Genomic DNA, 22,697 nt, shown 5'->3' with positions numbered 1-22,697 from the left:
AACTCCTGTACCTAATAATATGTCCCACCATGAGGGATTTAGCCAAGTGTGCTCCTCTACCTCCTGGATCATGAGGAGCACTGTGTGTAAAAGCCACTTAATTCTGTATTTCTTGCTGATGAATTTAGCTAATAGTTAAACGGTCATGTGTTCCGCAAAAGTGCAAGATATTTAGTTCCCAGTCCACCAATCAGTTCAATCCATCTCTCTCTCTCTCTCTCTCTCTCTCTCTCTCTCTCTCTCTCTCTCTCTCTCTCTCTCTCTCTCTCTCTCTCTCTCTCTCTCTCTCTCTCCTCTCTGTGACACTCTGAGCAGCAGGAAAGCAGGAAGTCCCTCCTGCTCAGTTCAGAGAAAACGAAAGTGATCTCAGAGTGCTGCTCTCTCTCAGTCTAGAAGTGCAGGAAAATGGCAGAGGCCAGTATTTCAGTAGATCACGAGCAGTTCAGCTGTCCAGTCTGTCTGGATCTGCTGAAGGATCCAGTGACCATCCACTGTGGACACAGTTTCTGTATGGTGTGTATTAATGGCTGCTGGGATCAGGATGAACAGAGGGGGGTCTACAGCTGCCCCCAGTGCAGAGAGACGTTCACTCCAAGGCCTGTTCTACGCAGGAACAACATGCTGGCTGAAGTGGTGGAGAAACTGAAGAAGACACAACTCGAAGCTGCTTCTCCTGCTCCCCGTTACGCTGGACCTGGAGATGTGGAGTGTGATTTCTGCACCGGGAGAAAACTCAAAGCCATCAAGTCCTGTCTGACGTGTCTGGTCTCCTTTTGTGAAACTCATCTTAAACCTCACTATGAAGTTCCTGGACTGAAGAAACACAAGCTGGTCAAAGCGTCCACCCAGCTACAAGAGAAGATCTGCTCTCAGCATGAAAGACTGATCGAGATCTACTGTCGTACTGATCAGAGCTCTATCTGCTATTTATGCACAATGGAGGATCACAGGGGACACGATACAGTCTCAGCTACAACAGAAAGAAGCAGGAAACAGGTGAGAACTGTTAGATCATTCAGAATCAGCTCAGACTAATTAGATTCCTCATCCAGAAGGAGTTTCATTAATCAGTTGATTGAGTTAAAGAAAGTCGGTTCTTGGTTTTAGTACATAGATTTTGAAGGAATGAGTTCAAATGCTGTTTGTACGGAAGAGTTCAATAAACTGATCAGAGCAGTTAGTGAATGTGTAACCAGCCAACAGCCATCTACCCATCTAGATCATAATTCACACAAATTCATAAACATCATCAAATGTGTTTGTTCATAGACTCAGCTAAAAGAGATGCAGGAGAGACTCCAGCAGAGGATCCAGGAGAAGCAGAAGAAGCTGCAGGAGCTGGAACAGGCAGTGAACACTCTTAAGGTGAGAACAGAAAGACACAGTTTTTCTCCTTTTCCCAAACAGAGTCAAAAGCTGTTCGGGGTCTGAAGTTTGCTTTTCAGTTCTGCAGTGAAGGACTGAGGCTAATGTAGCTATTTCTAATCTATAAAACCTGACAAACGCACAGATCATTTCTTTTCCATGTTTATAGATAACAGTGTGTAATACAGTGTCAGACTCCACATAAACAAGGTTACCTTATTTTTACTACATTTCCTGAACAAATGATCTGTTACTGATCGAATATGAGCTTCCAGTTGTTGTTAGAACGGCTTTACAGTAAAAAAAACAGAAATATTTACCTGCTATGCTTTTTTACAACATTAATCAACACTAAGATCTAATAATCAGAATGTGAGGATCTTCAGTACTGTTCTGTGTTTTAGTGTTTACCTCAAACATGAGCTCAACCTACTCTATTCAGTAAAATACTAGAAAATTGAATCTTTACACAAATAAATAAAAATATATTGTTTCTGAACAATTCCAGTCAGGTTCCAGATCAGGTCACAGTACTGAAACAGCTCTGCTAAAGATCACATTAATTAGAAGTGATTTGATTCATTGCAGCTTTCACTTTTCCTTTCTTCCCTTTATTGTTATTTCCTCTTTACTCTGATTGATTCTTCCTCCAGCTCCTTTCCTTCACTCTTAGTGTTACTCAGATCTCATCAGAATCAGAGTACTTTTACACCACTGCTACATTAGCCTTGTAGAGAATATTCACTCTGTGTGTGTGTGTGTAACAGCGCTCTGCACAGGCAGCAGTGGAGGACAGTGAGAGGATCTTTACTGAGCTGATCCGCTCCATTGAGAAAAAGCGCTCTGAGGTAACAGAGCTGATCAGAGCTCAGGAGAAGGCTGAACTGAGTGGAGCTGAAGAACTCCTGGAGAAACTGCAGCAGGAGATGGCTGATCTAAAGAAGAGACACACTGAGCTGGAGCAGCTTTCACACACAGAGGATCACCTCCATTTCCTCCAGGTAACACTCACTGATCTACAGAGGAAGCTGCTCCTCATCAAGTTTGTAAAGTTCCTCTCAGCAGAAGTTCATTAAGCTCCACTAAATAAAGTTGTCTGTAATCCCAACTTTCTCTTTAGTCTCATTTGCTCTGATCTCCTTCATCTCTCTTCTCCACCTTCATCTTCATCTTCCTCCACTGTGTTTCTTCTCTCTGTAGAGTTTCCAGTCTCTCTGTGTCTCTTCTGGATCTGAGGACTCAGCCAGCATTCCTGTCCATCAACATCCCTCATTTGATGGAGTGAGGAAATCTGTCTCTGAGCTGAAAGAGCGACTAGAGGAATTCTGCAGAGAGGAGTTCAGGAAGATCCCTCCACATGGTAAGAGCAGCTGTCCTGCTGTCAGACATAAGGATGGGAATCTTTACTTGGACAGAAAGAGGACAAGTGAGACAAGTTTCCTCTGAGCTCCATAGAAATGATCTAATTGAACTGAATTGAATTGAATTGTTCCTCTTACTGTTCCTCCACACACTGACCAAGCACTGCAGCCACCAACTGTGTCCAGCAGCTGATTCTGTAATGGTAGCACTAATAGAACTAGTCCAGGGCCCTACCAATAGAGCTACCAGTGGTAGTTAGAATATGACCTAAACACTTAGCTGTCAAGATGTGGAACAGAAAGGCATGGGTATCAGAACTTAATGATATCCCAACTTTCAGTGGGAATTGAACCCAGGTCCACGGGATCAGAAACCAGGTACTTTACCACTACTTTACCACTGCACAGGGGAGGGTTTGAGCAGGAAAACCAGACAACGATGTCAGGGGACGCTGGCTGCCTTCTTTGAACTGAGGCGAACTAAATAGCTTGGACTCCCAAACAAAGCTATGGCAGAAAAATAAGGAGGGAAAGGAGGAAGGTTCCTTGAACCTCCAGTTCTTCCTAAAGATAAATGAGTAAACTAGGAGAAGGGGATGGAGAAACCTCACTGCCTTCTTTTGAACAGGAATTGGAAAATAGGGAAGGGTGAGACCTAACTTTTCAAAAGAGACAAGACAGAAGGAACACAGTGTATGAAACAACACCAAATAACCGCCTGTATGTTGTAAACACCATGTGCTCCACAAAGGACCAGCCACTCTGGTTGTTCCTTGAGGAGTATATATACTCAGCTCACCAGGTGCTGGGAGTTAGGACTGATTATCGGACTACCGCTGCCCTCTGGTGGCTGGAATTGGTCCACCATTACAGATTCACACTGTAACAGAGTGTCATATTTCATTAGACCAATAACACACACACACACACACACACACACACACAGTGAGAAAGATGCTGGTAACTGATCAGTGTAATTCACATACATTTAAAAGAGCACTCCTTAAAAATATCATTTATTTGCTTTACATGAATTATTGTATTATTGCTGTTCTTCTATTATTACTGTTATTACTTCTCTCATATTTCGACAAAACTGTTATATTTATCAACAGACAAATCCTGTTTTAGAGAGAGAGAGAAAGACTGAAATGACTGATCTTCTAAGTTTCTTAGAAATAAAGATTGTTTTTACGTTTTAAACTTTATCTTTAATCTTCAGGAACATTTTAATTCTATTCTATTCTGCTCTACTCTGTTTTATTCTATTCATGCTGTTGGACTGTTGTGTTTGTGTCTCCACAGCTGCAGCAGTTCAGATTTTATCCTCAGAGCCAAAAACCAGAGAAGATTTTCTGCAATGTATGTGTAACACACACACACACACACACACACACACACACACACACACACAAACACACATGCGCGCGCGAACAGACATACCAAACAAACACAATTGCTGAATTAAACACGCATTAAACCAACATCACACACACACACAAAGAAAACATACAAACACAAACCATTTAAAAGGAACACTCACATCCATACACACACTCACACACATTCACAAAACATATACATACCCAACACACACAAACACGACACTAAATGAAATAAATTCACACACATTAAAAGACAAACACACACACAGACATATACTGAATTAAACACACACACACAAGCACACACACACACCCAGCAACAGTGTTTTACTTTAAATAATTTAACTTTTCTTTTCTTTACTTTTCTGTAGATTACTGTCGACTGACTCTGGATTCCAACACAGTGAATAATTACCTCAGACTGTCTGAGAAGAACAGAGTGGTGATGTGGAGTAAAGAAGTCCAGTCATACTCTGATCATCCAGAGAGGTTTAACCGCTGCTTTCAGGTGTTGTGTAAGGAGAGTGTGTGTGGACGCTGTTACTGGGAGGTTGAGTGGAGCAGTGGGGGAATTGGGTGGGTGTACATATCAGTCTCATATAAAGGGATCAGCAGGAAAGGAGGGGGTAATGAGTGTGTGTTTGGACGCAACAGTCAGTCCTGGAGTCTGGTGTGTTCCTCCTCTCTCTCTTTCCTCCACAACAACATTCAGACTAAGCTCTCAGCTCCACCATCCTCCAGAATAGGAGTGTATGTGGATCACAGTGCAGGAACTCTGTCCTTCTACAGCGTCTCTGACACAATGACCCTCCTACACACACTCCACACCACATTCACTCAGCCGCTCTACGCTGGGTTCTATGTTGCAGGAACTGTGAGGTTATGTGATAAGAAGTGATGTGTGTGTTAAATCTTGTAGATCTGAAAAGAATCTCCTACGTTTCTCTTTCATTCATTAACTGAGAGAAAAAGATGAAGCTCTTCACATGAAGACTCTTCTTCACGTCTTCTCCACAGAGCTGAACCCACATTCTCTCAGCCTCTCTGCTGCTTAAGTGTTTAAACAGACGCAGATGAAGAGTTCAGAGGGTTGTCAGTAACACAGCTGATGGAAAAGGAAGCATTAGGTGAGGATGTGAAGGAGTCCTTTCACACCAGCTCATCTACAGTCTGTCAGCTCACATCATGGATTTCCATCAGAAGTCCAGCATTTAATTCATGCAGCTCTGAAGCTTCTCAAATCTGAGCTCCAGAACCTTTTTCCTTCTGAAGGATTGTTTCTTGAAGCAGCTTCTCAGGAAGGAAGAAATTATTGGCAGCAATAATCAATAAAAATTGCTTCAAAACAAACTCAGAAACCATAGAAGAAAGTATTTTATGCTGTTGGAGAGATTTTGACCGAGTTGGAACGGGAAAGTGAAGCCGAGGCTTTGCTGGAGTCGGACAGCAGTGAGAGCTGTGAAAGCTAGAATAACAAAACCTGACTAAATAAAACAAGCAAAGGTGAAACTAGACCCTCCTGCCTCTTTGCTCTTATCTACTAGTGATTGCTCTTGGTTTGGCACTAGAATAAAATATTCAATCAGAACTGGTGGATGACGTAAGTTTGTCAAAGAAGGTGAAGAAATACAGGATAACATGTTGCCATCAAGTGCAGATAATACACGATCCCTTTCCTGCAGTAAAATAAGCTGTTCTTATGATGGAGAGGTTGGAGACTTTGGAGACTCTAAAAGGACACTTGGAGAAGCTGCCTGTTCACTGTCAGCTCCAGCTAGAAGAACTTCAAATCAGGAGGAGGGATCAGCTCCAAATGTTGCCTGGTGAAAGTAGACCCATGGTGACACGAGAGTCCAAAGCAGAAAGTTTTGGGGGACATGAAGGCTTCAGTTTATAGTCTCTAAAATCTAGATTTTAAAATGAAATTCAGGAAAATTCTTTTTGTGGTTTTTATCATATTTTGACCACTGCAGATCAATTTCAATATCTCTACATGTTTTCTACTCCAAAAGTGAAGGCTTTTCAGTTACTGGTGAAATTGCCTCTAGTTTATATAAGGCTGGAGCAGAAAGCCTCAAGATGTGGGAGTGTAATTTCAGACTGGAAATGGAAAAAAGGGCTGGAGAGGTTCAAAGTCTTCTAGGTGGTGTGATGACTGCAGATCAGGTTTAAGCTGGGTAAAGAAATACTAATATCTCTAATGAAAGTAAAACATGGCTTAGTTCATCCACCGCTAGCAGGACTGGAGAAAACAGAGGAAAATGGAGCCTCATGTTCTCCTCACCCAAACTCACTACAGAGAAACGAAGACGAAGCTGATAAAAGCTGAACTACGAGCTAAAACAGTGCAGTCTTCATCTCAACACTTGCTCATCTGTATGATAGTTGAAGTGAGTAGAGGATTTTTAACTGAAACACGTTTTTAATCTGAATTTAGCAACAAAACACGGAGCTGTGCTCCTGCCCCCAGCGTTAGAAGCACAGTCTGCTGCTGAAGGACCGCAGCTCAGAAGCACCAAAGCTAAGTCTAGCTGCAGTTCACCACTTGCCACTAGGGGTCGCCCAAACTCCATTACACCGTGTGAAAGCGCTCAACTCCATGAAATCCCCCCAAAACGAGGGCATGTTTCTCCCTCTGTGACATGTACTAGATAGTACTAGATTATATAGTATTAAACTCGTTCAACTCTCAGGAAAGTACAAATCCATGAGGATTTGGGATAAAGTTCATTAGAAGGAACCAGTTTCTACCATTACAGGTTACACACAGCTTCCCAGTTCCTCTAAGAGAAAAGCAGTGTGTAGAAAATGCCCTGCACTACAACCTCTGCCCCAGCACACTGTGATATAGTCAAGTCAGATTTATTTGTAAAGCGCTTTTTACAACTGTTGTCGTCACAAAGTAGCTTTACATAAATAGTGATTAATAAAAGACAGAGACAAAGAAGAAAGAAGAAAATAACGTAAGATATGATGGATCAAAGACCCCCAGTGAGCAAGCCAATGGCGACAGTGGCAAGGAAAAACTCCCTCCGAGCTGGAGGAAGAAACCTTGGGAGGAACCTGCTGGTTAGACCAGTAGGTGGCAGCTGGTTTGACGCAGGTAGAGGGGACCTCAGCGGGCAATCTTCCAGCAGGTCGGGCTGGGTGGCCATTTACTCTGAGAAGATTCAGAGAGGAATTTTATGGAGAGCAGAGAATGTTGAGCAGTATCAGAATGTGTCTGATGACTCCGGCAGGTCAGACTATAACAGCTTAATTATAAGGAGAGAGCCAGAAGGTAACACAGACACGAAAGCACCCTGAAAACGAGACGACAGCGAGACGACAGCTCCAGCATCTCAGTGTACTACAATTCCCTGGGTCCGCGAACCCCTGGACCTGCAACCTTTATCTAAGAAACATTAATTACCAAAAGTTAAACTAAACAGATGAGTTTTCAGCTTAGATTTAAAGATTGAGACGGTGTCTGAGTCCCGAAGGTTATCTGGAAGGTTATTCCAGAGTTTGGGGGGCTTTATAAGAAAAGGCTCTTCCCCCTGCTGAGGTTTTCTGAATTTTGGGAATGAGTAGGAGTCCAGCACCCTGAAATCTAAGTAGTCTTGATGGTTCGTAATATGTAATAAGATGCCGCAGGTACTCAGGAGTGAGGCCATGTAGGACTTTATATGTAAATAAAATAAATTTGTATTGAATTTAACTGGGAGCCAATGAAGTGCTGATAGAACTGGACTGATATGGTCAAAATTTCTACAAACCGGATTCCAAAAAAGTTGGGACACTAAACAAATTGTGAATAAAAACTGAATGCAATGATGTGGAGATGGCAAATGTCAATATTTTATTCGTAATAGAACATAGATGACAGATCAAAAGTTTAATCTGAGTAAATGGAACATTTTAAAGGAGAAATATGTTGATTCAAAATTTCATGCCATCAAGAAAATCCCAAAAAAGTTGGGAGAAGGCCATTTTTACCACTGTGTGGCATTCTTCTTACAACACTCAACAGACGTCTGGGTACAGAGGAGACCAGTTTCTCAGGTTTAGAAATAGGAATGCTCTCCCATTCATGTCTAATACAGGCCTCTAACTGTTCAATCGTCTTGGGCCTTCTTTGTCGCACCTTCCTCTTTATGATGCGCCAAACGTTCTCTATAAGTGAAAGATCTGGACTGCAGGCTGGCCATTTCAGTACCCGGATCCTTCTCCTACGTAGCCATGATATTGTGACTGCTGCAGTTGAAAAATGCAGGGTCTTCCTTGAAAGAGATGACGTCTAGATGGAAGCATATGTTGTTCTAGAACCTAAACATAGTTCTCTGCATTAATGGTGCCTTTCCAGACATGCAAGCTGCCCATGCCACAAGCACTCATGCAACCCCATACCATCAGTGATGCAGGCTTCTGAACGGAGCGTTGATAACTTGGGTTATCCTTGTCCTCTCTGGTCCGGATGACATGGCGTCCCAGTGTTCCATAAAGAACTTCAAATTGTGCCTCATCTGACCACAGAACAGTCTTCCATTTTGCCACACTCCATTTTAAAAGACCCCTGGCCCAGTGCAAACGTCTGAGCTTGTGGAGCTTGCTAAGAAATGGCTTCCTCTTTGCACTGTAGAGTTTCAGCTGGCAACGGCGGATGGCACGGTGGATTGTGTTCACTGACAATGATTTCTGGAAGTATTCCTAAGCCCATTCTGTTATTTCCTTGACAGTGGTCATTCCTGTTTGAGGTGCAGTGACGTTTAAGGGCCCGGAGATCATGAGCATCCAGTAGAGTTTTACGGCCTTGACCCTTACGCACAGCGATTGTTCCAGATTCTCTGAATCTTTTGATGATGTTAAGCACGGTTGATGATGATAACTTAAAAGTCTTCTGCGCAACAATGGTGGAATTGGTGATCCTCTTACCATCGCGGCTTCAGAGAGACACTGACACTCTGAGAAGCTCTTTTTATACCCAATCATGTTGTCAATTGACCTAATTAGTGTTAATTGGTCTTCCAGCTGTTCGTTATATGCTCAATTTCCTTTTTCCAGCCACTTATTGCTACTTGTCCAAACATTTTTGGGATTTGTTGATGCCATGAAATTTTGAAACATATTTCTCCTTTAAAATGTTCCATTTACTCAGATTAAACTTTTGATCTGTCATCTATGTTCTATTACGAATAAAATATTGACATTTGCCATCTCCACATCATTGCATTCAGTTTTTATTCACAATTTGTTTAGTATCCCAACTTTTTTGGAATCCGGTTTGTAGTTTTAGTAAGGACCCTGGCTGCAGCATTTTGCACCAACTGAAGTTTATTGAGGTTCCTGCTGGAACAACCTGACAAAAGTGCATTACAGTAATCTAGCCTTTGGCATATAGCACCATCATACCAGCACAAGATGTCCCTCTTGCTGCACAGCAGACCGTGGACATCAAGACAGAATAAAGGCCCTGAATCCAAACATGCTGAGTAATATGCTTTTAGCAGGAGTTTGAAGTCTCAGATATTTAGTAAAGTTGGAGATTTCAGAGGTTTGTTGTGAGATTCGAGAACAATGAGTGAGTCTCACACCCACCCACTTGAGAAGTGTAGTGATGTAAATGTGAGAGCTGATTTAAACACCAGAGAAATGTAAGACTGGACATTGTAACAAACGTATGAGAGATAAACAGGATGAAACAGGGAGACTGGACTAGCTGTGATCATGTGACTGTCCACTATAAACTTCATATCTCTGTCTAATGCTGATGTGCTTCATTCACTGGTTACTAATCCTGTGAGACATGACCAGCAGCAAGTTCACACTGACCATATTGTCTATCTGAATCAGATCACACAATCCTGCTATACCTGGAAACACAAGTCAGACTAATCTCATTACAGACAAGCTTTATGGTCTTTTTGCTTCTGGAGGTGCAATCCTCATCTGCTGACCCTTAACCAGCATTAGGGAGATTTTTTCTGGGAGCAGCAGATAATGTGACTCCTCCCAAAGAGCTACATCCACTCCTCAGTTCTTCATGTGGTCTTCTGGTTGGAGTTTTAAAGGCATGTTGTGCTAACAAGACCATGATGACTGTTCTGTAGATTCCTGCAGTGTTTGTAGCTCCAATCAGATTATAAAATCAAACAAAAAGGTCAGTTATCAGTTTAAGGTGTCTGATGTCAGCATAGATATTTATACAAATTTTAATCAGCTATGACTGACCAAGTCAAGAGGCTTGGTCATTTTAACTCACAGTAAAACAAAACATTCCTCCAGGACCATGCTGCAACACAACACAGTGCAGACAGAAACAAAAGTCCAACACAGAACAAGCGAATACAGACAGCACAACACAAGGCATACAGTGCAGACTAGAGAGTGCAAATAAATAAGAGTCTGAGGGTAGTGGGGAGTAGGGTTGTGCAATAAAATGTGCATATCATGTTCAAACCAGTAGAGTGCAGTACAGGTTAGAGCAGCCATTTTTTTAAATAGGTCAATAAATGTGCAGAGTCCAGGGATGTAGTGAGGTAGTATGTAGTGCAATGCTTTCACTGGAGTCAGATTGCTTGTGGGGAAAGTGCTGTTGCAGTCTTGTTGGACTGTCGATGTTGAGCGGAGAGTGGTTGTGTAGCATTCTCCTAAAGTCAACAACCATTTCTTTAGTCTTGTCTACCTTCAGGTAAGGGCTGCTGACTTTACACTAGTCTGCCAGTCTCTGCACCTCCTCTCTATATGCTGATCAGACCCAGCACTGGTTTATCATTGGTAAACTTTATGAAGTGATTTGAGTTTTTCAGCAGAGAACTCAGAACCCCCTGGGGCACTGTGTTGGGTCACCCCCACATTCAGTGTGATGGTGCTGGAGATGGAACAGGGAGACTTGACTAGCTGTGCTCATGTGACTGTCCACTAAACTAATTTAAATAAATAAATAAATATATACACAAATTAGATTTGTCAGAGCAGAGTGTGTTATGGTTCATACACAGCATTAGTCTCAGCATCACTGCACTGCTTGTTACACTGTTTAAACATGGCAGTAATTTGTAGCAAAAAAAGCCAATAAGTTACTGTAAATGTAACCTTAATACCAAATGGGTCCACCAATAGAACCCAGTCCACTTTAACTAATGTGGCACCACAGTTACCTGAACTCAGATTTATCAAGTACCTCAACTGAACAAACAGACAGAGCACTTCCTATAAAACATGATCCACCCACCGTCTGTAGAGCAATAACTCATACTACCTGCGTTCACCACGCCAAACAAACGCTGTTGCGCAAGTCCGGATAGATATAGGCGCCATGCTGTGTTGACGTCATGCCCAATAGACGCAGACTACACCTGTGGGCGCTGCCCAATACAGCTCGCGGGAGGAGAACTCTCCCCAGGTCCTAGCTGATGCATAATACATGCTAACAGGTCCTTCACAGATCCTGACTGATACATAATAAGTGAACAAGTCCTGCCTGTTACACTGTTGTAGAAATGTACAGTAAAATGCTGCTTTTATAAACACATGATATCACTGTTAATAAAACGCTAAATAATTCACAAAAACACACAGTAAAATGTGTCTAAAGTACAAACTGTAATGAGGAGGTTAAAGCAGGCTGCTTGTGCAGAGTGGCTTTATTAGGGCTTGTCTAAAAAATGTCCCATAATGCATTTCACATTCAGACCATTTACAACAGAAATGCATCTTTCATTAAAATAACAGAATAATACTGTTGAAAATGGCTGTTATTTTCCATCAATCTTTAACAGTCCGTAAAATAATGTCAAATAAGAAGTACCTAATAATATGTCCCACCATGAGGGATTTAGCCAAGTGTGCTCCTCTCCCTCCTGGATCATGAGGAGCACTGTGTGTAAAAGCCACTTAATGCTGTATTTCTTGCTGATGAATTTAGCTAATAGTTAAACGGTCATGTGTTCTGCAAAAGTGCAAGATATTTAGTTCCCAGTCCACCAATCAGTTCAATCCATCTCTCTCTCTCTCTCTCTCTCTCTCTCACACTCACACTCACACTCACACTCACACTCACTCTCACTCTCTCTCTCTCTCTCTCTCTCTCTCTCTCTCTCTCTCTCTCTCTCTCTCTCTCTCTCTCTCTCTCTCTCTCTCTCTCTCTCTGTGACACTCTGAGCAGCAGGAAAGCAGGAAGTCACTCCTGCTCAGTTCAGAGAAAATGAAAGTGATCTCAGAGTGCTGCTCTCTCTCAGTCTAGAAGTGCAGGAAAATGGCAGAGGCCAGTATTTCAGTAGATCACGAGCAGTTCAGCTGTCCAGTCTGTCTGGATCTGCTGAAGGATCCAGTGACCATCCACTGTGGACACAGTTTCTGTATGGTGTGTATTAATGGCTGCTGGGATCAGGATGAACAGAGGGGGGTCTACAGCTGCCCCCAGTGCAGAGAGACGTTCACTCCAAGGCCTGTTCTACGCAGGAACAACGTTATGGCTGAAGTGGTGGAGAAACTGAAGAAGACACTCCAAGCTGCTTCTCCTGCTCCCCGTTACGCTGGACCTGGAGATGTGGAGTGTGATTTCTGCGCCGGGAGAAAACTCAAAGCCATCAAGTCCTGTCTGATGGGTCTGGCCTCCTTTTGTGAAACTCATCTTAAACCTCACTATGAAGTTCCTGCCTTGAAGAAGCACAAGCTGGTCAAAGCGTCCACCCAGCTACAAGAGAAGATCTGCTCTCAGCATGACAGACTGATCGAGATCTACTGTCGTACTGATCAGAGCTCTATCTGCTATTTATGCACAATGGAGGATCACAGGGGACACGATACAGTCTCAGCTACAACAGAAAGAAGCAGGAAACAGGTGAGAACTGTTAGATCATTCAGAATCAGCTCAGACTAATTAGATTCCTCATCCAGAAGGAGTTTCATTAATCACTTGATTGAGTTAAAGAAAGTCGGTTCTTGATTTTAGTACATAGATTTTGAAGGAATGAGTTCAAATGCTGTTTGTACAGAAGAGTTCAATAAACTGATCAGAGCAGTTAGTGAATGTGTAACCAGCCAACACCCATCTACCCATCTAGATCATAATTCACATAAATTCATAAACATCATCAAATGTGTTTGTTCATAGACTCAGCTAAAAGAGATGCAGGAGAAACTCCAGCAGAGGATCCAGGAGAAGCAGAAGAAGCTGCAGGAGCTGGAACAGACAGTGAACACTCTTAAGGTGAGAACAGAAAGACACAGTTTTTCTCCTTTTCCCAAACAGAGTCAAAAGCTGTTCGGGGTCTGAAGTTTGCTTTTCAGTTCTGCAGTGAAGGACTGAGGCTAATGTAGCTATTTCTAATCTATAAAACCTGACAAACGCACAGATCATTTCTTTTCCATGTTTATAGATAACAGTGTGTAATACAGTGTCAGACTCCACATAAACAAGGTTACCTTATTTTTACTACATTTCCTGAACAAATGATCTGTTACTGATCGAATATGAGCTTCCAGTTGTTGTTAGAACGGCTTTAAAGTAAAAAAGCAGAAATATTTACCTGCTATGCTTTTTTACAACATTAATCAACACAAAGATCTAATAATCAGAATGTGAGGATCTTCAGTACTGTTCTGTGTTTTAGTGTTTACCTCAAACATGAGTCCAACCTACTGTGGTTCAGTAAAATACTAGAAAAATTGTCTTTATACAAATAAATAAAAATATGATGTTTTTGAACAATTCCAGTCAGGATCCAGATCAGGTCACAGCACTGGAACAGCTCTGCTAAAGATCACATTCATTAGAATGATTCATTTGATTCATTGCAGCTTTCACTTTTCCTTTCTTCCCTTTATGAAGCAAATATTTCCTCTTTACTCTGATTGATTCTTCCTCCAGCTCCTTTCTTTCACTCTTACTGTTACTCAGATCTCATCAGAATCAGAGTACTTTTACACCACTGCTACATTAGCCTTGTAGCTCCAGTGAAACCTAGAGAACCAGACTTCACACACCAAACATGACTGAGCTGATCGACTACATCTGAGACAAGGAGTGTTGTGTAACAGAGGATATTCACTGTGTGTGTGTGTGTGTGTGTGTGTAACAGCGCTCTGCACAGGCAGCAGTGGAGGACAGTGAGAGGATCTTTACTGAGCTGATCCGCTCCATTGAGAAAAAGCGCTCTGAGGTAACAGAGCTGATCAGAGCTCAGGAGAAGGCTGAACTGAGTGGAGCTGAAGAACTCCTGGAGAAACTGCAGCAGGAGATGGCTGATCTAAAGAGGAGACACACTGAGCTGGAGCAGCTTTCACACACAGAGGATCACCTCCATTTCCTCCAGGTAACACTCACTGATCTACAGAGGAAGCTGCTCCTCATCAAGCTTGTAAAGTTCCTCTCAGCAGAAGTTCATTAAGCTCCACTAAATAAAGCTGTCTGTAATCCCAACTCTCTCTTTAATCTCATTTGTTCTGATCTCCTTCATCTCTCTTCTCCACCTTCATCTTCCTCCATTGTGTTTCTTCTCTCTGTAGAGTTTCCAGTCTCTCTGTGTCTCTTCTGGATCTGAGAACTCAGCCAGCATCACTGTCCATCAACATCCCTCATTTGATGGAGTGAGGAAATCTGTCTCTGAGCTGAAAGAGCGACTAGAGGAATTCTGCAGAGAGGAGTTCTGGAAGATCCCTCCACATGGTAAGAGCAGCTGTCCTGCTGTCAGACATAAGGATGGGAATCTTTACTTGGACAGAAAGAGGACAAGTGAGACAAGTTTCCTCTGAGCTCCATAGAAATGATCTAATTAAACTCTGTTCCTCTTACTGTTCCTCTACACACTGACCACGCACTGCAGCCACCACCTGTGTCCAGCAGCTGATTCTGTAATGGTAGCACTAGCGGGACTATTCCAGGGCCCTACCGATAGAGCTACCAGTGGTAGTTAGAATATGACCTAAACACTTAGCTGTCAAGATGTGGAACAGAAAGGCATGGGTATCAGAACTTAATGATATCCCAACTTTCAGTTGGAATTGAACCCAGGTCCACGGGATCAGAAACCAGGTACTTTACCACTACTTTACCACTGCACAGGGGAGGGTTTGAGCGGGAAAACCAGACAACGATGTCAGGGGAGGCTGGCTGCCTTCTTTAAACTGAGGCGAACTAAATAGCTTGGACTCCCAAACAAAGCTATGGCAGAAAAATAAGGAGGGAAAGGAGGAAGGTTCCTTGAACCTCCAGTTCTTCCTAAAGATAAATGAGTAAACTAGGAGAAGGGGATGAAGAAACCTCACTGCCTTCTTTTAAACAGGAATTGGAAAGTAGGGAAGGGTGAGACCTAACTTTCCAAAAGAGACAAGACAGAAGGAACACTGTGTATGAAACAACACCAAATAACCACCTGTATGTTGCAAACACTATGTGCTCCACAAAGAACCAGCCACTCTGGTTGTTCCTTGAGGAGTATATATACTCAGCTCACCAGGTGCTGGGAGTTAGGACTGATTATCGGACTACCGCTCCCCTCTGGTGGCTGGAATTGGTCCACCTTTACAGATTCACACTGTAACAGAGTGTCATATTTCATTAGACAAATAACACACACACACACACACACACACACACACACACACACACACACACACACACACACACACACACACACACACACAGCGAGAAAGATGCTGATAACTGATCAGTGTAATTCACATACATTTAAAATAGCACCCTTTAAAAATATAATTTATTTGCTTTACATGAATTATTGTATTATTGCTGTTCTTCTATTATTACTGTTATTACTTCTCTCATATTTCTACAAAACTGTTATATTTATCAACAGGTAAATCCTGTTTTAGAGAGAGAGAGAAAGACTGAAAGGACTGATCTTCTCCAAAGTTTCTTAGAAATAAAGATTGTTTTTACGTTTTAAACTTTATCTTTAATCTTCATGAAGATTTTAATTCTACTCTACTCTATTCTATTCTATTCTACTCTACTCTATTCTATTTTATTCTATTCTATTCTACTCTATTCATGCTGTTGGACTGTTGTGTTTGTGTGTCTCCACAGCTGCAGCAGTTCAGATTTTATCCTCAGAGCCAAAAACCAGAGAAGATTTTCTGCAATGTATGTGTAACACACACACACACACACACACACACACACACAAACAGACATACCAAACAAACACAATTGCTGAATTAAACACACATTAAAACAATATCACACACACACACACACAAAGAAAACATACAAACACAAACCATTTAAAAGGAACACTCACATCCATACACACACTCACACACATTCACAAAACACATACATACCCAACACACACAAACACGACACTAAATTAAATAAATTCACACACATTAAAAGACAAACACACACAGACATATACTGAATTAAACACACACACACAAGCACACACACACTCAGCAACAGTGTTTTACTTTAAATAATTTAACTTTTCTTTTCTTTACTTTTCTGTAGATTACTGTCGACTGACTCTGGATCCCAACACAGTAAATAATTACCTCAGACTGTCTGAGAAGAACAGAGTGGTGATGTGGAGTAAAGAAGTCCAGTCATACTCTGATCATCCAGAGAGGTTTAACAGCTGGTCTCAGGTGTTGTGTAAGGAGAGTGTGTGTGGACGCTGTTACTGGGAGGTTGAGTGGAGCAGTGGGGGAATTGGCTGTGTGTACATATCAGTCTCATATAAAGGGATCAGCAGGAAAGGAGGGGGTAAAGCGTGTGGGTTTGGATGCAACAGTCAGTCCTGGAGTCTGGAGTGTTCCTCCTCTCTCTCTTTCCTCCACAACAACATTCGGACTAAGCTCTCAGCTCCACCTTCCTCCAGAATAGGAGTGTATGTGGATCACAGTGCAGGAACTCTGTCCTTCTACAGTGTCTCTGACACAATGACCCTCCTACACACACTCCACACCACATTCACTCAGCCGCTCTACGCTGGGTTCTGGGTTTATAAAGGAACTGTGAGGTTATGTGATAAGAAGTGATGTGTGTGTTAAATCTTGTAGATCTGAAAAGAATCTCCTACATTTCTCTTTCATTCATTAACTGAGAGAAAAAGATGAAGCTCTTCACATGAAGACTCTTCTTCACGTCTTCTCCACAGAGCTGAACCCACATTCTCTCAGCCTCTCTGCTGCTTAAGTGTTTAAACAGCCGCAGATGAAGAGTTCAGAGGGTTGTCAGTAACACAGCTGATGGAAAAGGAAGCATTAGGTGAGGATGTGAAGGAGTCCTTTCACACCAGCTCATCTACAGTCTGTCAGCTCACATCATGGATTTCCATCAGAAATCCAGCATTTCATTCATGCAGCTCTGAAGCTTCTCAAATCTGAGCTCCAGAACCTTTTTCCTTCAGAAGGATTGTTTCCTGAAGCAGCTTCTCAGGAAGGAAGAAATTATTGGCAGCAATAATCAATAAAAATTGCTTCAAAACCAACTCAGAAACCATAGAAGAAAGTATTTTATGCTGTTGGAGAGATTTTGACCGAGTTGGAACGGGAAAGTGAAGCAGAGGGTCGGACAGCAGTGAGAGCTGTGAAAGCTAGAATAAGAAAACCTGACTAAATAAAACAAGCAAAGGTGAAACTAGACCCTCCTGCCTCTTTGCTCTTATCTACGAGTGATTGCTCTTGGTTTGGCACTAGAATAAAATATTCAATCAGAACTGGTGGATGACGTAAGTTTGTCAAAGAAGGTGAAGAAATACAGGATAACATGTTGCCATCAAGTGCAGATAATACACGATCCCTTTCCTGCAGTAAAATTAGCTGTTCTTATGATGGAGAGGTTGGAGACTTTGGAGACTCTAAAAGGACACTTGGAGAAGCTGCCTGTTCACTGTCAGCTCCAGCTAGAAGAACTTCAAATCAGGAGGAGGGATCAGCTCCAAATGTTGCCTGGTGAAAGTAGACCCATGGTGACACGAGAGTCCAAAGCAGAAAGTTTTGGGGGACATGAAGGCTTCAGTTTATAGTCTCTAAAATCTAGATTTTAAAATGAAATTCAGGAAAATTCTTTCTGTGGTTTTTATATTTTGACCACTGCAGATCAATTTCAATATCTCTACATGTTTTCTACTCCAAAAGTGAAGGCTTTTCAGTAACTGGTGAAATTGCCTCTAGTTTATATAAGGCTGGAGCAGAAAGCCTCAAGATGTGGGAGTGTAATTTCAGACTGGAAATGGAAAAAAGGGCTGGAGAGGTTCAAAGTCTTCTAGGTGGTGTGATGACTGCAGAACAGGTTTAAGCTGGGTAAAGAAATACTAATATCTCTAATGAAAGTAAAACATGGCTTAGTTCATCCACCGCTAGCAGGACTGGAGAAAACAGAGGAAAATGGAGCCTCATGTTCTCCTCACCCAAACTCACGACAGAGAAACGAAGACGAAGCTGATAAAAGCTGAACTACGAGCTAAAACAGTGCAGTCTTCATCTCAACACTTGCTCATCTGTATGATAGTTGAAGTGAGTAGAGGATTTTTAACTGAAACACGTTTTTAATCTGAATTTAGCAACAAAACACGGAGCTGTGCTCCTGCCCCCAGCGTTAGAAGCACAGTCTGCTGCTGAAGGACCGCAGCTCAGAAGCACCAAAGCTAAGTCTAGCTGCAGTTCACCACTTGCCACTAGGGGTCGCCCAAACTCCATTACACCGTGTGAAAGCGCTCAACTCCATGAAATCCCCCCAAAACGAGGGCATGTTTTCTCCCTCTGTGACATGTAGAGTAGTGTAAACCAGCATCCAGTAAAAAACTGTTACTGCAGTGAAATAATGACTCCAGTAAAAGTAGCTTTCCAACAACAGCTTCATTACAAAAGTAGCCGAGTCTAAAGCTCTGCTTCAGCTACAGAACTGCAGTGAAACGTACTGATCAATTCTGCATCTCAGCATAAGAAAGCAGTAAAAGGAGATTTTTTACAAATATAGTTTAGTACTGGATTATATATTATTCAACTCCTTTAACTCTCAGCAAAGTACAAATCCAGCAGAATTTTGAATAAAGTTCATTAGAAGGAACCAGTTTCTACCATTACAGGTTTAACACCGCTTCCCAGTTCCTCTAAGAGAAAAGCACAGTGTGTAGAAGATGCTCTGCACTAGAACCTCTGCCCCAGCACACTGTGATATAGCACCATCATACCACAAGATGTCCCTCTTGCTGCACAGCAGACAGTGGACATCTAGACAGAATAAAGGCCCTGAACCCAAACATGCTGAGTAATATGCTTTCAGCAGGAGTTTGAAGTCTCAGATATTTAGTAAAGTTGAAGATTTCAGAGGTTTGTTGTGAGATTCGAGAACAATGAGTGAGTCCCACACCCACCCACTTGAGAGGTGTAGTGATGTAAATGTGAGAGCTGATCTAAACACCAGAGAAATGTAAGACTGGACATTGTAACAAACGTATGAGAGATAAACAGGATGAAACAGGGAGACTGGACTAGCTGTGATCATGTGACTGTCCGCTATAAACATTATATCTCTGTCTAATGCTTATGTGCTCCTTTCACTGGTTACTAATCCTGTGAGACATGACCAGCAGGAAGTTCACGCTCACCACCATAGTTTGTCTGGATCAGTTCTCACAATCCTGCTATACCTGGAAACACAAGTTAGACCAAGCTCATTACAGATGTGCTTTATGGTCTTTCTGCTTCTGGAGGGGCACTCCTCATCTGCTGACCCTTAACCAGCATGAGGGATATTTTTCTGGGAGCAGCAGATTATGACCGCTCCCAAAGAGCTACATCCACTCCTCAGTTCTTCCTGAGGTCTTCTGGTTGGAATGGTAAAGGCATGTTGTGCTAACAAGACCATGATGACTGTTCTGTAGAATTCTTGCAGTGGTTGGAGCTCCAATCAGATTATAAAGTCAACAAAAAGGTCAGTTATCAGTTTAAGGTGTCTGACGTCAGCATAGATATTTATACAGATTTTAATCAGCTATGACTGACCAAGTCAAGAGGCTTGGTCATGTCAACTCTATACAGAGTACACAGTGAAACGAAACAACGTTCCTCCAGGACCATGGTGCAACACAACACCGTGCAAACAAAAAAGTCCAACACAGAACAAGTGAATACAGACAGCACAACACAAGGCATACAGTGCAGACTAGAATGGACATAAGACAGACTGGGAATAGTGGGGAGTAGGGTTGTGCAATAGAAGGTGCACATCATGTTCAAACCAGTAGAGTGCAGCACAGGTTAGAGCAGCCATTTTTAAAATAGGTCTGTGCAACTTGTGCAATAAATGTGCAAAGAGCCCAGGGATGTAGTGAGGTAGTATGTAGTGCAATGCTTTCACTGGAGTCAGATTGCTTGTGGGGAAATTGCTGTTGCAGTCTTGTTGGACCGGATGCTGCGGTACCTTCTTCCCGATGGCCGGAGGCAGAACAGTTTGTGAGAAGGGCGTAAGTGTCCGTGATTGATGGGAGAGAGGCTCCAACGAGCCCCTCAGCCGTCCTGACTATTTGCTGGAGGGTCTTGGTCAGAATGTGCAGTTCCCAAACCAGGCAGTGATGCAGGATGCTCTCTATGGTGCCTGTGTAGAAGATGGTGGGGATGAGTAGAGGAAGACTGGCCTCTCAGCTTCCAGAGAAAGTCCAGGGTCCAGGTGAGGTCCTCTGCTAAGTGGACGCCAAGGAACTTTGTGCTCTTGACAATCTGCAGGGCCTGGGCCTGTCGATGTTGAGCGGAGAGTGGTTGTGTAGCGTTCTCCTAAAGTCAACAACCATTTCTTTAGTCTTGTCTACCTTCAGGTAAGGGTTGCTGACTTTACACTAGTCTGTCAGGCGCTGCACCTCCTCTCTGTATGCTGATCAGACCCAGCACTGGTTTGTCATTGGTGAACTTTATGAAGTGATTTGAGTTCTGCCGCACAGTCATGAGTCAGCAGGGTGAGCAGCAGAGAACTCAGAACCCCCTGGGGCACTGTGTTGGATCATCCCCACATTCAGTGTGATGGTGCTGGAGAATGACCAGGGAGACTTAACTAGCTGCGCTCATGTGACTGTCCACTAAACTAATTAAAAATAATAAATAAATAATATATATATATATATATATATATATATATATATATATATATATATATATATATATAAATAAATGTGTTACAGGCTAATACACCGTGTTAGTCTCAGCATCACTGCACTGCTTGTTACACTGTTTAAATATGGCAGTGATTAGTAGCGCAATAAATAAAAAATTTAAAAAAATAAAAAAAAAGTATCACAGTTTCCACAAAGTTACTGTAAATTTAACTTTAATATCAAACGGGTCCACCAATAGAACCCAGTCCACTTTAACTAATGCGGCACCACAGTTAACTGAACTGATTTATTAAGTACCTCAACTGAACAAACAGACAGAACAGAAGTAGCAGCAAGAATAGATCAACCAAACAAATAAAAGGGAAAAATACAGTAACAAATAAAACTGGGTCAAATAATGAAACATCCACCTTAACCAAAATCAGCAAAGCCAAAGCCTGTTAGTCAGATGACCCAATAGATGATCTTACTATGGCAGCATCACCCTGATCAATCCGTTATTTTATCCAACATTAGCAAATCCTACCGGTATGAACAAAGCTACAGCTCAATACTAAACTTCAAACAAACCCTAAGAAATAGAATCTCTTAAAAGAACACATTACTTAAAAAAAGCCAAGGAGAGAAATTCCTATAAAACATGATCCACCCACCGTCTGTAGAGCAATAACTCATACTACCTGCGTTCACCACGCCAAACAAACGCTGTTGCGCAAGTCCGGATAGATATAGGCGCCATGCTGTGTTGACGTCATGCCCAATAGACGCAGACTACACCTGTGGGCGCTGCCCAATACAGCTCGCGGGAGGAGAACTCTCCCCAGGTCCTAGCTGATGCATAATACATGCTAACAGGTCCTTCACAGATCCTGACTGATACATAATAAATGAACAAGTCCTGCCTGTTACACTGTTGTAGAAATGTACAGTAAAATGCTGCTTTTATAAACACATGATATCACTGTTAATAAAACGCTAAATAATTCATGAAAACACAGTAAAATGTGTCTAAAGTACAAACTGTAATGAAGAGGTTAAAGCAGGCTGCTTGTGCAGAGTGGCTTTATTAGGACTTGTCTAAAAAATGTCCCATAATGCATTTCACATTCAGACCATTTACAACAGAAATGCATCTTTCATTAAAATAACAGAATAATACTGTTGAAAATGGCTGTTATTTATATATTTCATCCATATTTATATCCATCAATCTTTAACAGTCCGTAAAATAAGGTAAAATAAGAACTCCTGTACCTAATAATATGTCTGCCACCTTGTAGGATTTAGCCAAGTGTGCTCCTCTCCCTCCTGGATCATGAGGAGCACTGTGTGTAAAAGCCACTTAATTCTGTATTTCTTGCTGATGAATTTAGCTAATAGTTAAACGGTCATGTTTTCTGCAAAAGTGCAAGATATTTAGTTCCCCGTCCACCAATCAGTTCTGTCCCCTCTCTCTCTCTCTCTCTCTCTCTCTCTCTCTCTCTCTCTCTCTCTCTCTCTCTCTCTCTCTCTCTCTCTCTCTCTCTCTCTCT

General features: G+C 42.1%; 2 protein-coding genes across 2 annotated transcripts; both read left to right on the top strand.

Moving 5' to 3' along the window:
* Positions 1-396: 396 nt before the first annotated feature.
* LOC140552179 (tripartite motif-containing protein 16-like) lies at positions 397-5,625 on the top strand. The gene is made up of 6 exons (XM_072676259.1): positions 397-996; positions 1,270-1,365; positions 2,133-2,366; positions 2,566-2,725; positions 4,032-4,088; positions 4,483-5,625. Exons 1-6 carry the CDS (start codon positions 406-408, stop codon positions 5,007-5,009), a joined length of 1,665 nt encoding a protein of 554 aa, XP_072532360.1. The 5' UTR covers positions 397-405; the 3' UTR covers positions 5,010-5,625.
* A 6,659-nt stretch (positions 5,626-12,284) lies between these two features.
* Positions 12,285-17,859, top strand: LOC140552171 (tripartite motif-containing protein 16-like). Its single transcript, XM_072676246.1, has 6 exons — positions 12,285-12,935; positions 13,209-13,304; positions 14,176-14,454; positions 14,603-14,762; positions 16,140-16,196; positions 16,563-17,859. Exons 1-6 carry the CDS (start codon positions 12,348-12,350, stop codon positions 17,090-17,092), a joined length of 1,710 nt encoding a protein of 569 aa, XP_072532347.1. The 5' UTR covers positions 12,285-12,347; the 3' UTR covers positions 17,093-17,859.
* The last annotated feature ends 4,838 nt before the right edge of the window (positions 17,860-22,697 follow it).

Source organism: Salminus brasiliensis, chromosome 1 (genome assembly GCF_030463535.1).
Source record: "Salminus brasiliensis chromosome 1, fSalBra1.hap2, whole genome shotgun sequence".
Classification (NCBI taxonomy): domain Eukaryota; kingdom Metazoa; phylum Chordata; class Actinopteri; order Characiformes; family Bryconidae; genus Salminus; species Salminus brasiliensis.
This window is presented reverse-complemented; position numbering and strand designations above follow the sequence as displayed.

Bases quoted from the DNA above. Each gene is read 5' to 3' on its own strand.
- LOC140552179 (XM_072676259.1), top strand. From the start codon at position 406: ATGGCAGAGGCCAGTATTTCAGTAGATCACGAGCAGTTCAGCTGTCCA. The intron at 997-1,269 runs GTGAGAACTGTT...GTTTGTTCATAG, and splicing joins CAGAAAGAAGCAGGAAACAG to ACTCAGCTAAAAGAGATGCA. The intron at 4,089-4,482 runs GTATGTGTAACA...ACTTTTCTGTAG, and splicing joins CAGAGAAGATTTTCTGCAAT to ATTACTGTCGACTGACTCTG.
- LOC140552171 (XM_072676246.1), top strand. From the start codon at position 12,348: ATGGCAGAGGCCAGTATTTCAGTAGATCACGAGCAGTTCAGCTGTCCA. The intron at 12,936-13,208 runs GTGAGAACTGTT...GTTTGTTCATAG, and splicing joins CAGAAAGAAGCAGGAAACAG to ACTCAGCTAAAAGAGATGCA. The intron at 14,763-16,139 runs GTAAGAGCAGCT...GTGTCTCCACAG, and splicing joins CTGGAAGATCCCTCCACATG to CTGCAGCAGTTCAGATTTTA.